The sequence below is a fragment of the Passer montanus genome, unplaced genomic scaffold, assembly GCF_014805655.1.
Source record: "Passer montanus isolate IOZ18808 unplaced genomic scaffold, ASM1480565v1 scaffold144, whole genome shotgun sequence".
Classification (NCBI taxonomy): Eukaryota; Metazoa; Chordata; class Aves; order Passeriformes; family Passeridae; genus Passer; species Passer montanus.
In genome coordinates, this window is record NW_024361386.1 from 98,324 (window position 1) to 113,999 (window position 15,676).

The 15,676-nt window shown below is 54.9% G+C and overlaps 1 protein-coding gene across 1 annotated transcript in view; it reads left to right on the forward strand.

Moving 5' to 3' along the window:
* Positions 1–13,334, forward strand: part of MYH10 (myosin heavy chain 10) — a 78,856-nt gene extending 65,522 nt beyond the window's left edge. The window contains exons 25-40 of the mRNA XM_039700766.1: positions 75–287; positions 380–524; positions 1,552–1,758; positions 2,652–2,756; positions 3,724–3,876; positions 4,166–4,414; positions 4,915–5,127; positions 5,792–6,004; positions 7,260–7,421; positions 8,012–8,140; positions 8,908–8,996; positions 9,310–9,433; positions 9,513–9,721; positions 10,698–10,806; positions 11,129–11,301; positions 11,762–13,334. Coding sequence (XP_039556700.1) covers positions 75–287; positions 380–524; positions 1,552–1,758; positions 2,652–2,756; positions 3,724–3,876; positions 4,166–4,414; positions 4,915–5,127; positions 5,792–6,004; positions 7,260–7,421; positions 8,012–8,140; positions 8,908–8,996; positions 9,310–9,433; positions 9,513–9,721; positions 10,698–10,806; positions 11,129–11,301; positions 11,762–11,906 — 2,638 coding nt within the window. The 3' untranslated portion in view covers positions 11,907–13,334. The remainder of the gene's footprint in view (positions 1–74; positions 288–379; positions 525–1,551; positions 1,759–2,651; positions 2,757–3,723; positions 3,877–4,165; positions 4,415–4,914; positions 5,128–5,791; positions 6,005–7,259; positions 7,422–8,011; positions 8,141–8,907; positions 8,997–9,309; positions 9,434–9,512; positions 9,722–10,697; positions 10,807–11,128; positions 11,302–11,761) is intronic.
* The last annotated feature ends 2,342 nt before the right edge of the window (positions 13,335–15,676 follow it).

Consider the following 15,676-nt stretch of genomic DNA (forward strand, 5'->3'; position numbering starts at 1 on the left):
AGCTGGGCTTGTAGCTAATTAACAGGGGTTCTGAGGGAGGGGCAGTCCCAGTAACTGTGGTGCCTGTTTGACAGGGGGGATGAGGAGGCAGTGCAGAAGAACAATGCACTGAAGGTGATCAGGGAGCTGCAGGCTCAGATTGCAGAGCTCCAGGAGGATCTGGAGTCTGAGAAGGCCTCAAGGAACAAGGCAGAAAAGCAGAAAAGGGATCTGAGTGAAGAGCTGGAGGCTTTGAAAACTGAACTGGAAGATACTTTGGATACCACTGCAGCACAGCAAGAGCTCAGGTAGGGCCATGGTCTGTGTAAGCAAGCAGCACTGGAATTCCTCTGAGATTTATAAAAAACTGAAATGCTGATTTTTTTGATGACCCCTCCAGGACAAAGCGAGAGCAGGAGGTGGCTGAGCTGAAGAAAGCAATTGAGGAGGAAACCAAAAACCACGAAGCCCAGATCCAGGAGATCAGGCAGAGGCATGCCACTGCCCTGGAGGAGCTCTCTGAACAGCTTGAGCAGGCCAAAAGGGTGAGAGGAAAATGAACTTTCTGCTCCAGGGCTTTTTATGAGTACCACAGGCAGCATGGTTCCTCCCAGGAGACCTGGGCTGAGGCTTTCCATGCTCACAGAGCTAAGCTGTCCTCTGAAAATCCACCCTATAGCTGACATTTCTCCTGTTGGTTTGACAGTTTGCAGCTGTTCAGCAGCACATCTGTGCTGTGCCCTCTGGTCACCAGCAGCAGAGGCACAGGTGGCTCACATGGCTCTTGTTCAAAATAAGAATTATTCCAAAAAAAGAAGTGTCTGGTTTTGGAAATTACACCTGGGGTCATTCACAAATGTGTGTGTGGACAGTTCCTGTCCTGTGGTGGTTTTTATGTATTGTGAATACTGCACAAGCTTCCTTAGTACTCTAAATTAAGAGAGAAATGTAGTAGTTAAACAATGATTTTCACCAGCTTTATTCACCTGAAAATCTTCTGCATGTCTTCTGCTCCTTATTCAATAAATATTCTCAATAGGAGCATGAAAAGATGGAAGAATACCCTGCAATCTGAAACAAAGCTCCTGTGACAGGGGGTGTCAGCTCTGTGGTACAGCAGAAGTGACACTTAAACATCCCTGGTGCCAGGGATGGCTTTTTGAAAGGCTCCTTGCAAACGTCAGTGCAGAGCTGAGCATTGCTTTGTTCTGCACTCCCAGGCTGCTCTGCCCACTCAAATCAGGGCAGCTCTGGTTCATGTCTTCCCTTTTGTTTCTGTGAGATGAGCCATGCTCATCTCTTCATGGGCACATTCCTTGCTGCTTGCAGTGCTACCAAAACAGTCATTTCCAGTGCTGCCATCCCAGATCCTGCCCTGCTGCTGCTCCCTCACCTGGGGAGAGCAGCCTGGCTCCCCCAGCCTCTGCTGGCACCCCCAGTGTTCCACAGCAGCATCCCAGCCCTGCTGAGCCCCTGGCTTCCCTCTGGGCATGGAGATCTGCACAATCATCTGTGCCAGGAAGCACTCACCTGCAGCCAGGGGTTGAACTTCTTCCCTTTTGTCTTCCCTAGTTCAAAGCAAACCTTGAAAAGAACAAGCAAGGCTTGGAGTCTGACAACAAGGAGCTGGCCTGTGAGGTGAAGGTGCTGCAGCAGGTCAAGGCAGAGTCTGAGCACAAGAGGAAGAAACTCGATGCTCAGGTGCAGGAGCTGACTGCAAAGGTGTCAGAAGGGGAGAGGCTGAGGGTGGAGCTGGCTGAGAAGGCAAACAAGCTGCAGGTAAGGCTCTGGAAACCCTAAAATCCTGAAAAACGGTGTCCAGAAATGGCCTGTGGCTGATGTGGGAGGTGACCTGGCCTCAGCAGGGCTCTCGTGGACCTGGGAGGCCTCACAGTGGTGCTGTGACATCAATCCTGAACGGCCTGGGCTGTGTGAGAGCTGCAGTGCCTTGGGAGGATGTGCTTCCACCCTGGACACAAATCCTGCAGGGAGCTCTGCCCAGGCCAGCTGAGCCAGGGTTGGCTTGGCTGGGAGCTGAGTGGAGTGGGCTGAGCTTTTCCTTAAGGATGAACAAAAAGTGATGGTGGCCACAGGTTTGGGTTGGTGCTCCAGGCTGGGGGCCTGGCAGGGAGGGGCTGCAAGCACAGGCCCATTTTTGTGGGAAATGGAACAAACAGGAAAAATGCAGCCATGGCTGACTTTGAACCACAGCAGTGAGGGCTGCAGGTAAATCCAGGTGAAGCTCTTCCAGAAGGGAATGGCCCAGCTCTCTGGGGGGAAGCTTTCAGGCTGTCTCAGGGTATATAAAAGTGTAGCCCAAAATAATAAGTTGGCACCTGGCAGGAACCTTTCCTCTTGCAGTGATGCTTCAGACCCTGATGATCCCTGAATTAATGCTTGCATGAAATAGATGGTCCTGGAATTAAAAATAACATTAAAGTGTGAATGCAGGGATCAGAGCAAAGTGCTAAATATCAGACTAGCTCTGGTTTTGTTACTGCACTTCAGCACTGACATTCAGCTTCCCTTTTGTAGCCAAACTTCAGTGGTTCTAGCTTGCTGTCTCCCTCTCTTGGGCTCTGTACCTGGAGTTTGCTGAGGTTCTGTGCCCTGCAGTCCCAGCCCCAGTGGGATTTGGGCTGTGCTCTCACCTTTGGGCTGTTGCTTTGCAGAATGAGCTGGACAATGTCTCCAGTCTGCTGGAGGAGGCAGAGAAGAAAGGCATCAAGTTTGCCAAGGATGCAGCCAGCCTGGAATCCCAGCTCCAGGACACACAGGTGAGTGTGCAGCAGAGCTGAGCTTGGCCCTGCAGCTCTGCTCCTCAGGGAAGTGCTGACTGCTGACAGAAAACACATTTCCATGCTTTGGAAAGCCCCTGGGCTGCATTTCCTGTTCTGCCCAGTCAAATGGGATGGATGGGGATGGCTCAGCCACGTGGGGAGCCAAGTTTTCATTCTCTGAGCTTCACTTCCTGATTGCTGGTCGTTCTGTTTTATGTCTTTGTCTCTGAGGCAGATAAGAATCAAATAAAAAAACCCTTTCCAGGCAAAATTTAATGTCAATATCCTTGGGATATATGAGGAGCAACAGTCTTCTGCTGACAGCTTCAAATTCTTACAGCTGAAGTTCAAACTGTCAGGTTTTGGCTCTTAATTAAGAAAATGCAGCTTTCTGCAGATAATCATCACTTCAATATATTTTATCTTGCCTGTATTAAAGTTCTAATGGTGGCCAGTTAACTCTGAATAATGTTAATGACAGCTGGGGGGTTTGTAGGGAGCAGGATGGGGGTTGCACCTTCCATTACTTTGTAATGACAGAAGTTTCCACCTTTAAAGTGACCTTTATATTTAAACAGTGCAGCAAACCTGGAAGCATGCTGCCATTGCAGCATTTGCTGCTCCACGTTCTTCCCAGGTGGTTTTTAATAGGTGCTCTGTGCTTGTCTGAAAAAGAAAAAATACATTTTGAAGGTGATTTTTGGGCTAGTGCCTTGAAAGGTGGGAAGGTGTCATCCCTTAATTTCTAGAACAGACTGGTATGGGTTCCCTGACCAGAGATCTGCTTTAGGAAGGTTTAAATGTGCCCAAAATGAATGGTCAGTGGCTTTTTGAGACCCCAAATAACAGATAGCTTCATAAAGCATGTCCTTGTCCCAAAATCTGAGGGAAAATGAACCTGAAGTCCCCGTGTGGGGCTGTGGGTGTTCAGAGCACACTCAGCCCTGCCCATGCTGTGTCCCAGGAGCTGCTCCAGGAGGAAACCCGCCAGAAGCTCAACCTCAGCAGCAGGATAAGGCAGCTGGAGGAGGAGAAGAACAACCTGCAGGAGCAGCAGGAGGAGGAGGAGGAGGCCAGGAAGAACCTGGAGAAGCAGATGCTGGCCCTGCAGGCCCAGGTAGGCTGCTGTGAGAGGCAGACCTTGTGTGAGCAGCTGTCCCAAAGTGTTCCAGAGCTTTGGGGAGCAATAATGAACTTCCACGGGTGCTGGAGCAGATTTTGGAGTGAAGCTTCCATTGCAGTAGTGCTGTGTCCCCTGAGCTGTGATGGGCAGGGCTCAGGCCTCTGAGAGCCCGAGAGCTGCCAGGTTCTGTGCTCCCTTAGCTTGCAGGAGCAGCACTTTGCCCCTGTGCCTCTCCCCTCTCCTGATGCCCTAAGGGCCTCCTCTTGCTCTTGGTGAATTGCAGCTGGCTGAGGCCAAGAAGAAGGTGGACGATGACTTGGGAACCATCGAAGGGCTGGAGGAGACCAAGAAGAAGCTGCTGAAGGACATGGAGTCCCTAAGCCAGCGCCTGGAGGAGAAGGCTCTGGCTTATGACAAGCTGGAGAAGACCAAGAACCGCCTGCAGCAGGAGCTGGATGACCTGATGGTGGACCTGGACCACCAGCGCCAGATCGTCTCCAACCTGGAGAAAAAGCAGAAGAAGTTTGATCAGGTACTGCAGTCTGCTGTCACCTGCTGGCTTTCTAGGGTTTCTAAATGGCACTTGTTGTGTTGCTGAGCTGTGTGTGAAGAGGGTCTGGCTGTGCTGTGGTTGTTGATAGACCTGTGGGCAGCCTGTGTTAGGAGCAATGTGTCACTCCCAGCTCTGGGAGCCAAATGCCATCTCCGAGGCTTGTCAGAGCAAGGGATCAGCTCTTCATGCAGAAAGGAGAATTATGCTGGAACAAAAACTTTAGTTTCATTGCAATCCCTCAAGGTAGGCTAAAGAAGGACCTGAAAGATGGGAATCATATGAAACTCGAGTCTTGATGAGTAGCTTGCTTTCCTCCTGTAGCTGTTCTCTCACTGACACTTTGCTCACAGCTGAGGGACCAGGCAGCTCCTGAAGGCCAGTTAAACTCAGGGCATGAGCCACTTCCTGAGTAGAACACTGAGGCAGGAAGGACCTGAGTGTGGAGCTCAGGAGATGCATTCATGGTTTCTCGTGTCCAGATGCTGGCAGAAGAAAAGAACATTTCTGCCAGGTATGCAGAGGAGCGAGACCGTGCTGAGGCAGAGGCCAGGGAGAAGGAAACCAAAGCCCTGTCCCTGGCCCGGGCCCTGGAGGAGGCCCTGGAAGCCAAGGAGGAATTTGAAAGGCAGAACAAGCAGCTGCGTACAGATATGGAAGACTTGATGAGCTCCAAGGATGATGTGGGCAAAAATGTGAGTATGGCTCCACAGCCTGTTTGTTAGAGACTGGGAAAACTCCCTGGCTGCACAAGGGGCTGTGCACCAGAGCAGAACTTCCTGAAGCTCACCAGAATGCTGGAGGAATTAATGCCCAGCATAATGAACATCTTCCAAGCTGCATTCTCCCCCTCATGCAGATCCCAGATACCAGTTTGGTGCTTTTGGGTCAGTGGAGGTGGGACTGCAGTCAGACAGAGCTGCTCACGTGTTGCAGCTGTGGCAGATCAGGCAGCCACCTCCCCATTTTTGTGTTGCTGGGTATATTTATTGTGTATAAATGAGGGATAATGGGGATTTCTGTTACCTTTGGTCAAGCTGAGCTGCAGGACATGGCTGAAGCAAAGGCAGAGCAGAACTGTGACCCTTCAGTGTCCTCCTCCTGCACCCAGCTGAGGCAAAGGCCCCTGCCCTTCCCTGATGGGCACTGTGTCCCTGTGCCCAGCCCCACATCCTTACCCAAGGATCAGATTTCCCCTTTGCCAGCCTGGGTAGGGGGTGGGTGTGCCCTGGCACCGTGGGGCCTCTGCTGTGGCTCCCTGTGCAGCTCAGGGTGCCCAGGGCACTCACTGCCCTCCCTGAGCTGCTCTGCCCTGGGAGGCCCCTCAAGGACAGGCTCTGAGCAGAGTTTGGGCTGCAGGTCCACGAGCTGGAGAAGTCCAAGAGAACCCTGGAGCAGCAGGTGGAGGAGATGAGGACTCAGCTGGAGGAGCTGGAGGATGAGCTGCAGGCCACAGAAGATGCCAAGCTCCGCCTGGAGGTGAACATGCAGGCCATGAAGGCCCAGTTTGACAGAGATCTGCAAGCCAGAGATGAGCAGAACGAGGAGAAGAAGAGGATGCTGGTGAAACAAGTACGTGTGTTTTACTTTGTGCTGCAGTCAGGAGGGGAGGAAGGGCTTTGGCCAGAACTCTGGGCCTCTGTGCTGCCAGAAAAAGAAACCCCTTTGCTTAAAGATTCCATCCAGTGGAAACCCCAGACCAGAGCATTTTTGCAAAGCATACAGTGGTTCTGGCTGAGGGCTGGCCACTGTCCCCAGGCAGGGCCAGGGGGTGCTGCTGGCCTCCAAAGCCACTCCACAGGTTTGGCTGTTGCTGCCTGGCTGTACTCCCAGCACAGGGACACCCCAGCTGCATTTTCTAGCCCGTCTTGTTTGATGTCCAGGAACAAATCCATGGATGCTGAGATAGACTTTTAAATTAACTGAACAGTTTCCTAAATGGAAATCATGGCAGAGCTTTCAGGTTTCCAGACTTGAGAAATCTGGGAACACAGAGATCAGAAGAGCCTCAAGAAATGCCTTTAGAGGATCATGCTGAGTTCTAAATCAACATTAAGTGTTCAGCAATAAACCAGCCAATATTTCAAGATTTATCCCAAGAAAACAAAAACTGAGAATCACCAGTGTAGAGCTGTCCTAGGAATAAACCTGGCCTGCAGGGTTTGGAAGGCCACTGCAGGGCAAAGTTGCTGTTGTCTGGACTGGACAAGAGCTCCTGACCTTGCACTGGGAGGGAGATTTGCTTCAAAACAGAATATTCTTTCATGTTGGTAAGCTGTGGCATTTCTGGCTCAGTTTGTTTTTGCATAGGTTTGGCTCAGTCCATGTTGCCTGGCTGTTCACACACTCCTGTTTTGTTTTATTTTGGGAAAAGAAGTTGTTGGTGTATAAGTGCCAGTAACAGGCTGTTCAAAGGGAATGGTTTCATTGTTTTCTTGAGACAATGAGGTGATTCTACTTCTCATTTTCCATCAGAGTTGGCTCCATCTGCCCCGGAGCCATCCCCTGGGGTGGGTGGCAGTGGTGGGCAGGAGGCTGAAATGGAAATGCTGCAGAAGCTGAGTCCTTTCCTGGCCTTTCCCTTGTGCTCAGTGCAGAGATCTCTGATCCCTGTGGGACCTGGCCTTGCCCTGTGCCATGGGGAGGGGTCCCCGTGCCCTGGGCAGCCCCTGGGTGCCAGGCTGGCCCTGCCCTCGTGCCCGGGTGCCAGGCTGGCCCTGCCCTGCCTGCCTGCCTGCCTGCCTGGCAGGGCTGATGCTTCGTGCCCGGGTGCCAGGCTGGCCCTGCCCTGCCTGCCTGGCAGGGCTGATGCTGCCCTCGTGCCCAGGTGCGGGAGCTGGAGGCCGAGCTGGAGGACGAGCGCAAGCAGCGCGCGCTGGCCGTGGCAGCCAAGAAGAAACTGGAGATGGACCTGAAGGACCTGGAGGGGCAGATAGAGGCTGCCAACAAGGCTCGGGATGAAGCCATCAAACAGCTGAGGAAGCTGCAGGTAGGCCCAGCTGGGTTGTGTCCTGGCAGCTGCCCAGGGGCTGCAGCCAGGGGCAGGAGGAGAGCCAGACTCCACTGATGGGTCTGAGTGTCCAGCCTGAATTATCCTCTAGGCAAAACTCATCCTTTCATAGAATCACAGGATGCTTTGGGTTGGAAGGGATCCTGAAGCGAATCTTGTTCCAAACTCCCCTGCCCACCAAACCACCTTCCACATCTCTGGCAGTGCCCAAGGCCAGGTTGGACAGGGCTTGGAGCAGCCTGGGACACTGGAAGGTGTCCCTGCCATGGCAGGGGTGGCACTGATGATAATTAAGGACCCTTCCAGCTCAGGTCATTCTAAGCTTCCACTCTGTAATTCCATGGAATGCTTGAAGTTTTGCAGTGTGATATTTGCAACCAGGCATTGAGGGGTGGAAAGATGAGGAAATGAAATTTTAGAATTCAGAAGAACTGGAAATGCCTTTAACAGGAATGAAGCCACTTTGGGAGAACAGCGTTATCTCTTAGGGGCTGAAATGCTTCAGAGCTGGGTTGGTTTGACTGTCCTGGTGCAGCCTGGCTGTGCCTCACCCTGCTCTCCACCTGCAGGCTCAGATGAAGGACTACCAGCGGGAGCTGGAAGAGGCCCGAGCATCCAGGGATGAGATCTTTGCCCAGTCCAAAGAGAGTGAGAAGAAGCTCAAAAGTCTCGAAGCAGAAATACTCCAGCTCCAAGAGGTGAGATGGAAATTCAAGAGATTGTTTTTCTTGTCCCTGTGCCTCTCCTGTCTGCTTCAGCTGCAAGGCTTGCAGCAGTTGCCCCCACTCAGCACACTTCCCTTGCAGCCTTCACAGATAAGCTGGCACTGCCTGGGGCTCCTCCAGGTGGCCTTGGGTGGCCTTCAGAGCTCAGTGTGGCACTTGTAGAGCATTTCATTGTCCTTAGGAAATGCTTGAGTGCTTCTGCCACTTAATGCAGATGTACAATCTGAGGTTCAGTGCTGGGTGTGCTGTTGTGCTGAAGCTTTTTAATTTTTATTCTCTTGTCTTCATGCTGAGAACTCTGTGAGAACCTAAAACATTTGCTTAATTTAGCACCACTTTACATTGACTGTGTCTACCAGAGCATGGGGCACAGTGGTTTCTCCTGCTGCTGAGGGCTGGGGAGTTACTGATCTTCACAGATTTTTTCCCTTTGCTTTGGTTGGGGAAGGATTCATGGACAGGGAGAAGTAACTGCACTGGGCAGTGAGGGAACATCCAGCTGATCCATAAAACCCCTGGAATATCCCAGTTCACAGCTTCTCCCAGAGGCTGTTTGGGGCTGTGTCTGCAGAGGGTGTGGGATTCCTGGGCTGTGTCTGCAGAGGGTGTGGGGTTCCCGGGCTGTGTCTGCAGAGGGTGTGGGATGGCTGGGCTGTGTCTGCAGAGGGTGTGGGATTCCTGGGCTGTGTCTGCAGAGGGTGTGGGGTTCCCGGGCTGCCCTGACTGTTCCCACCCTGCAGGAGTTCGCGGCGTCGGAGCGCGCGCGGCGGCACGCGGAGCAGGAGCGCGACGAGCTGGCAGACGAGATCGCCAACAGCGCCTCTGGGAAGTGAGTCAGGCTGTGCCTGGGGCAGGGAACGGCCTGAGCTGGGCCAGGGAGGGGCAGGATGGAGATCTGGCAAAGGTTCTTGCCCCAGAGGGTGCTGGGCACTGCCCAGGCTCCCCAGGATCAGCCCTGAGGCTGCCAGAGCTCCAGGAGCGTTTGGACAGCGCTGCCGGGGCGGGAGTGTTGGGGTGTCTGTGCGGGGACAGGAGCTGGCTCCTTGAGGGTCCCCTGCAGCTCAGGAGATGCCCTGATGCTGAGTGCCCTCCCCAGGAGCCCTGTTGGCTCTGGACACGCCCTGACCCCTTGCCCTGTGCAGGTCAGCGCTGCTGGACGAGAAGCGGCGGCTGGAGGCTCGGATTGCCCAGCTGGAGGAGGAGCTGGAGGAGGAGCAGAGCAACACGGAGCTGCTCAACGAGCGCTTCCGAAAGACCACGCTGCAGGTGAGCCCGGGCAGCTGCAGTGGCTGTGACGGGCACGGGGGCTCTGGTGGCACCAAGTGACCCTCTCCCCTCCTGCCAGGTGGACACGCTCAACTCGGAGCTGGCCGGCGAGCGCAGCGCGGCGCAGAAGAGCGAGAACGCGCGGCAGCAGCTGGAGAGGCAGAACAAGGAGCTCAAGGCCAAGCTGCAGGAGCTGGAGGGCTCTGTCAAGTCCAAATTCAAGGCAACAATTTCTACTCTAGAAGCCAAGATTGCACAGCTTGAAGAACAGCTGGAGCAGGAAGCCAAGTAAGGGGCAAAGACCTGGTTGCCTGTGTGGTTGAATGGCTGAAAGTTCCATGCTGGGTGTTTCTGAAGGGCCTTGGTGTATTGTCTGGAGACTCCTGTTTAGGGGGTAAATTTTAACAAGGCAGCTGTAGAGTAACTGGGGCTGGGAGTTCCAGAGTGGATTTGCTTCCTACCAGCTGCATGAACTCTGCAAGGTGTTGATGTCCCAGAGCCACAGGGTGCTGCAGGAGTTTCCTGGGACAAGGTGAAATGTCCCCTGGGTGCTTGGTTAGAGGAACAGCTTATGTGGGACAGCTTGAGATGAATCCTGTGCTCTCCAGAAGTCTTTCTGCAGTGAATTATCCATCTCTCCTTGAATTCTATTCTTAAAATTCACTTCTTTAGCTGATTCCTCCCCGCATTTGCAGGTGGGGCTTGTGCTGCCAGCACCTCTCTCCTTTCTGTGCTCTGGGCTCTGCAGCAGGATTGTGTTACTGGTTGAGCAGCAGCTGTAAAGCTGCTCTGTCCAATCTCTTTGTGAAGGAATTCTCTGAGTCCTGTTTGTGCCCCTCACATTGCCCCAAGGCTTTGTGCTCTGAGAGCTGCATCCCTGTATCCCTGCATCCTTACATCCCTGTATTCTTACATCCCTGCATTCTTACATCCCTGCATCCTTACATCCCTGCATCACTGTGTCCTTACATCTCTACATCCTTGTATCCCTGCATCCCCTCCATCCCTGCATTCTTACATCCCTGCATCACTGTGTCCTTCCATCTCTACATCCTTGTATCCCTGCATCCCCTCCATCCCTGCATTCTTACATCCCTGCATTCCTGTATCCCTGCATCCCTGCCTCCCAGGCAGCCCCTGGCACATGCATCAGCTGCATTGCTGTGCCTGGCATGTTCCAGGCTGTGCCAGGGGCACCCCAGGGGGGCAGATCTCGTGCTGCCAGCCCCCAGCAGCGGGAGCAGCGATGCCTTGGCTCTTGCAGGGAAAGAGCAGCTGCCAACAAGCTGGTGCGGCGCACGGAGAAGAAGCTGAAGGAGGTGTTCATGCAGGTGGAGGACGAGCGGCGCCACGCGGACCAGTACAAGGAGCAGGTGGGTGGGGGCTCAGGAAAACCTCCTGCGTGGGAAGGGCTTGGGAACAGAACTCTAATGGAAAGGGAGTTAGAGTGGTGATGAAACCAGCAGGGAAAGCCCAGCAGGGATTCTCCCTGTGTGTGTGAGCTCTGCTGGGATGGGCTGTTCCCACCCTGCTCTCCCAGGGCCGGGAGCTCCGTGGTGTTCTGGGTCCAGGCTGGAGCCTGCATGAGTGTGCTGCATCCCTGGGCAGGGCTGTGCTGCATCCCTGGTTGGGGCTGTGCTGCATCCCCAGTTGGGGCCGTGCTGCAGGGTGACCCCAGTGCTGGCTTGGTTGCAGATGGAGAAGGCCAATGCCAGGATGAAGCAGCTGAAGCGGCAGCTGGAGGAGGCAGAGGAGGAGGCCACGCGCGCCAACGCATCGCGGCGCAAGCTGCAGCGAGAGCTGGACGATGCCACAGAGGCCAACGAGGGGCTGAGCAGGGAGGTCAGCACCCTCAAAAACAGGCTAAGGTCAGTGCCCCTGGAACACCCGAGCCCCTCCGAGCCCACAGACCCCCCTGGGAGCTGGGGAGCTGCTGGGATTAGGGGATGGCTCGAACTGGAGCCTGGTGGTGAGAGCAAGGAATCTGCCAGGTATTCCACAGGGATATTCCTGACAGTGCAGGGATGGATGGGATACTGGGAAGGACTCCTTCCCTGGGAGGGTGGGCAGGCCTGGCACAGGGTGCCCAGAGCAGCTGGGGCTGCCCCTGGATCCCTGGCAGTGCCCAAGGCCAGGCTGGACAGGGCTGGGAGCAGCCTGGGACAGTGGGAGATGTCCCTGCCATGGCAGGGGTGGGGTTGGCTGAGCTTTAAGATCCCATCCCATCCCATCCCATCCCATCCCATCCCATCCCATCCCATCCCATCCCAAGCCCAGCCCAGCCCCTGCCCGGTGCAGGAGCCTCCCCCAGCGCTGCTCTCGTTCCAGGAGGGGGGGACCCATCACCTTCTCCTCGAGCCGCTCGGGCCGGCGGCAGCTGCACATCGAGGGCGCCTCGCTGGAGCTGTCGGACGACGACGCCGAGAGCAAAGGCAGCGACGTGAACGAGGCGCCCGCCGCCCCCGCCGAGTAGCGCCGGCCCCGCCTGCATGCAGAGACCTTTCCAGCCCCGCGGGAGCGCCCCAGCGCCCTGCCCTGCCCTCGGAACTGCCTTGTGGCCGCAAAGCTGCCTTACGACCCTCGGCATGTGCTACAAGGTTCCTTATCATAGGTCAACCATGTCTTAAGGCTCTCCAGCCTCACCACACTGTACCCTGCTTCAGATATAGGTACAACTGCTTTTTTATATATAGTAAACAACCGGGATCGTCTCTGTTCAGTGCATCTCTTTTCCAGATACTCATTGTAAAGCCATTTTATAAAGCATCATGTGAAGGATGAAACTTTTTTTTATCAATCCAGAAGCGTCATTCCCAGCGGGTGGGGGGCCAGGACAGACCCCTCGCCGTGGCTGTGCATGCCTTGTGTCCAGCAGCATCCTTCAGGCTCCGGGCTGGCCGCAGCCTCTCGGATCAGTGAAGACCAAACCGCTCCCGTTTCTTTCTTTTCTCCCAATTGTGATCCGCACACACCCCCCTGAGTGAACTGTGAAAAACGGCCTTGGGAAGTGTTAGAGGGAAGTGTAGGGATGAGTGCTAGTGTCCGTTTTTATCCTGCAATCCCATTTGAAGTGTTCTCAGCGCCCGCTCCATCCCCTCGTGTCCATGCAGTCCAGGCACACCCAGGAGGGTCCCCGGCCCCAGAGCCCCCTGCAGGCACCCGGCCTGGGTGTGTGAGCACCGCTGGGAAAGAAACACAGCAAGGCACAACTAATTTATTAATGTGAGGCCCTGGGAGGCTCTGGGCCCTGCTCCTGTGGGGCCGGGCTCGGGGCTCCTGCCCTGGATGGATGGATGTTGCCTGCCTACAGTTAACATGCCAGTGGATGTGAATCCTTTTTTTTTTGTTGTTGTTGTTTTGTTGGTTTTTTTTTTTTATTTTGAGCAGTATTACAGTGAGTAGTTAGCGTTCTTTTTGTTTAAATAGCTGAAAACTGACATTACAGAAAGTGCCTTAGACACTACAGTACTAAGACAACGTTACATATATAATTTGCCTATATAACAATGATTTAATGTATTAATTTTGACTGTGCTTCATATCATGTACCTCTCTAGTCCAAGTGGTATTATTGATATTAGTGACAATGAATCAGTGTTAACTAGGAAACTTCCTCTGCCACATGCTCAAAACCCATGGATTTCCCTTTTTGGTTAAAAGCTTTAACATCTGTCGCAAAGGTTTTGTTGTGTGTGTTTGGATATTTTTAATCAAACTGGCTGTTGACCACCAGGCGTCTGACTGCAAATATCTTGTTTTCTTGTATACCCATATTTCTAGACAATGATTTTTGTAAGACAATAAATTTATTCATTATAGATGCGGCCGCCTGCTCTGTTTACTTACTGGAAGAGCTCTCCCGAGGCTGGCATAGACCTTAATAAACGAGATATGACTGGAAGCTGCCTTTTCCCTTCTTCCTGTTTTGTTTGCTTGCTTTTTTTTTTTCCCTTTTATTTTGACCTAAATACAGCATCAATGGCTTGGTCCGAGCTGAGCCTTTGCCTCTGAATGCCACTGGCAGGGCCCAGCTGGAGCACAAAGCAACTCTGAGCTCTGCTGCTGCCACTCAGTGCCGTGGCACTGGGCTCTGGGCTCCTGCCTGAGCCGTCACATCCCACATTTTGGGGTCTTGGGGTGCAGAACCTGCCCTGGAGCGGGGCCAGGGCCCCCAGGACAGGGCAGGACACGGGCACAGCCCCGGGGATGGACAGGGCAGGACAGGGACATGGCTCCAGAGCCCCCAGGACAGGAGACAGGCACAGCCCCGGGCACGGGAGGGGATGGAGCAGCCTGGGAAGGGATGGAGCAGCTCGGGAAAGGGATGGAGCAGCCCGGGAAAGGGATGGAGCAGCCCGGGAAAGGGATGGAGCAGCCCGGGAAAGGGATGGAGCAGCCCGGGAGGGGACGGAGCAGCCCGGGAAGGGACGGAGCAGCCCGGGAAGGGACGGAGCAGCCCCTGGGAGGGGATGGAGCAGCCCTGGGAAGGGATGGAGCAGCCCGGCAAGGGATGGAGCAGCTCGGGAGGGGATGGAGCAGCCCTGGGAAGGGGATGGAGCAGCCCGGGAAGGGATGGAGCAGCCCTGGATGGATAGAACAGCCCAGGAGGGGCCCCAGCCCGGCTGCTGTGCACAGGAAACTCTTCCAGCTGCTCTAAGGAAGCAAAACCCCCCGGAAGGCTCAGCTGGAGGCTGCCAACACGTCCCCAAGGGAAATATCGTGTCCCCCCCTCAGTGGCAGCAGCAGAGGCTGGGATGGCCCCAGCAGTGCCTTCCCCTGTGCCCAAACTGAGCGACATTCCCAAGGGAAGGGGTGTGGGGTACGTGGCACTGCCTCAACACTGTCCCCCCTCCCCGGGGCTTGGCAGGAAACCCTGCTGGACAAAGCAAGAGCCACGGCCACTGGTTCTGCAAAATCCACTGATTCCACATTAAAAGAACTTTATTTTTGGAAGATTACTCTCATTTGTTTTCATTCTTTTGAAACCACATCATGTCAGTGGCACCAGGGTGGAACGGTACATCCTATGGAAACATGCCAGAGAGAGGCTGAATAAATAAAGCTACAAAGCCCAAGTTATGTACAAAGACCTCAGGCAAAGGTATTATGTTTACAAATCTATGTACAATAAAACAAATGTAAACAGTCAAATGCAGCAGAGGATGCACAGGAAGGAAGGACCATACAAACCCTAATGGCAAAGGGACAATCCCACCTCCACTGCTGGGCCAGTGGGGTTTTTTTCCTCAGCATCTGTAACTCAACCACCTGGGAGCTGCAGAGCCCCTGACCAACAACTGCTGAACCCTCAGCTCCAACCCTGGCTCCATTTGCTGGTTCAGAATAAAAATCCACTGACTCTGAGGCACATGGACAGAGAAACCACACAGATGTGTTGCTTGAAAGACCCACAAGGTTCAGCCGCCCCAAAGTGCCAGAGCAGCCCTTGGTGAGGCTGCACAGCCCAGTCCTACAGCACAGGGGAGATGGGCAGGGGGTTCTGGGGGCTCCTAAAGCTCCCACGGGGTGGCTGTGTGTGGGGTGAGGGACGGGGGCCGAGTCCAGCAGGGAGCAGAGGGACAGCCCTGGGGACAGCTGAGGGCACAGCCCCTGCCCCAGCACTGCCACCTGCACAGGGCAGAGCCCAGGGAGAACAGCTCAGCCGTGCCAGGCCTGCCAAGGCACCTGGGGGCTGGGGTGGGCACAGAGCCTGGCTCTGTGTGTGTGTCCAGCGTCCAGCAGGGATGGAGCTGCTCACCCAGCCCTGCTCTGAGTGCCCCGGGTGCAGCTGCCCCTGAGACAGCACCTGGGGCTGGCTCCTGAGTGCCAACGGCCCCAGGGCCACCGCTGGCCACCCCAGGGTGTCCAGCAGGGATGGAGCTGCTCACCCAGCCCTGCTCTGAGTGCCCCGGGTGCAGCTGCCCCTGAGACAGCACCTGGGGCTGGCTCCCGAGTGCCAACGGCCCCAGGGCCACCGCTGGCCACCCCAGGGCACCTCCACAGGTCTGAGAGCAGCAGCTGCAGGGCCTGGCAGGACAGGGACAGGGACAGGGGAGCTGTCAGAGCAGCCAAGGCTCTGTCAGACTGAGAGGAGAGGGAAAGCCAAGGGGGCGAGGCTGGGCCTGTCCCCAGGCACAGCAGGACTCACTCGGTGTCCCAAGCACAGCAGGACTCACTCGGTGTCCCAAGCACAGCAGAGGGTGGCAGCTGGTGGGGCCGGGGCAGAGAACGTCCACTACAGCG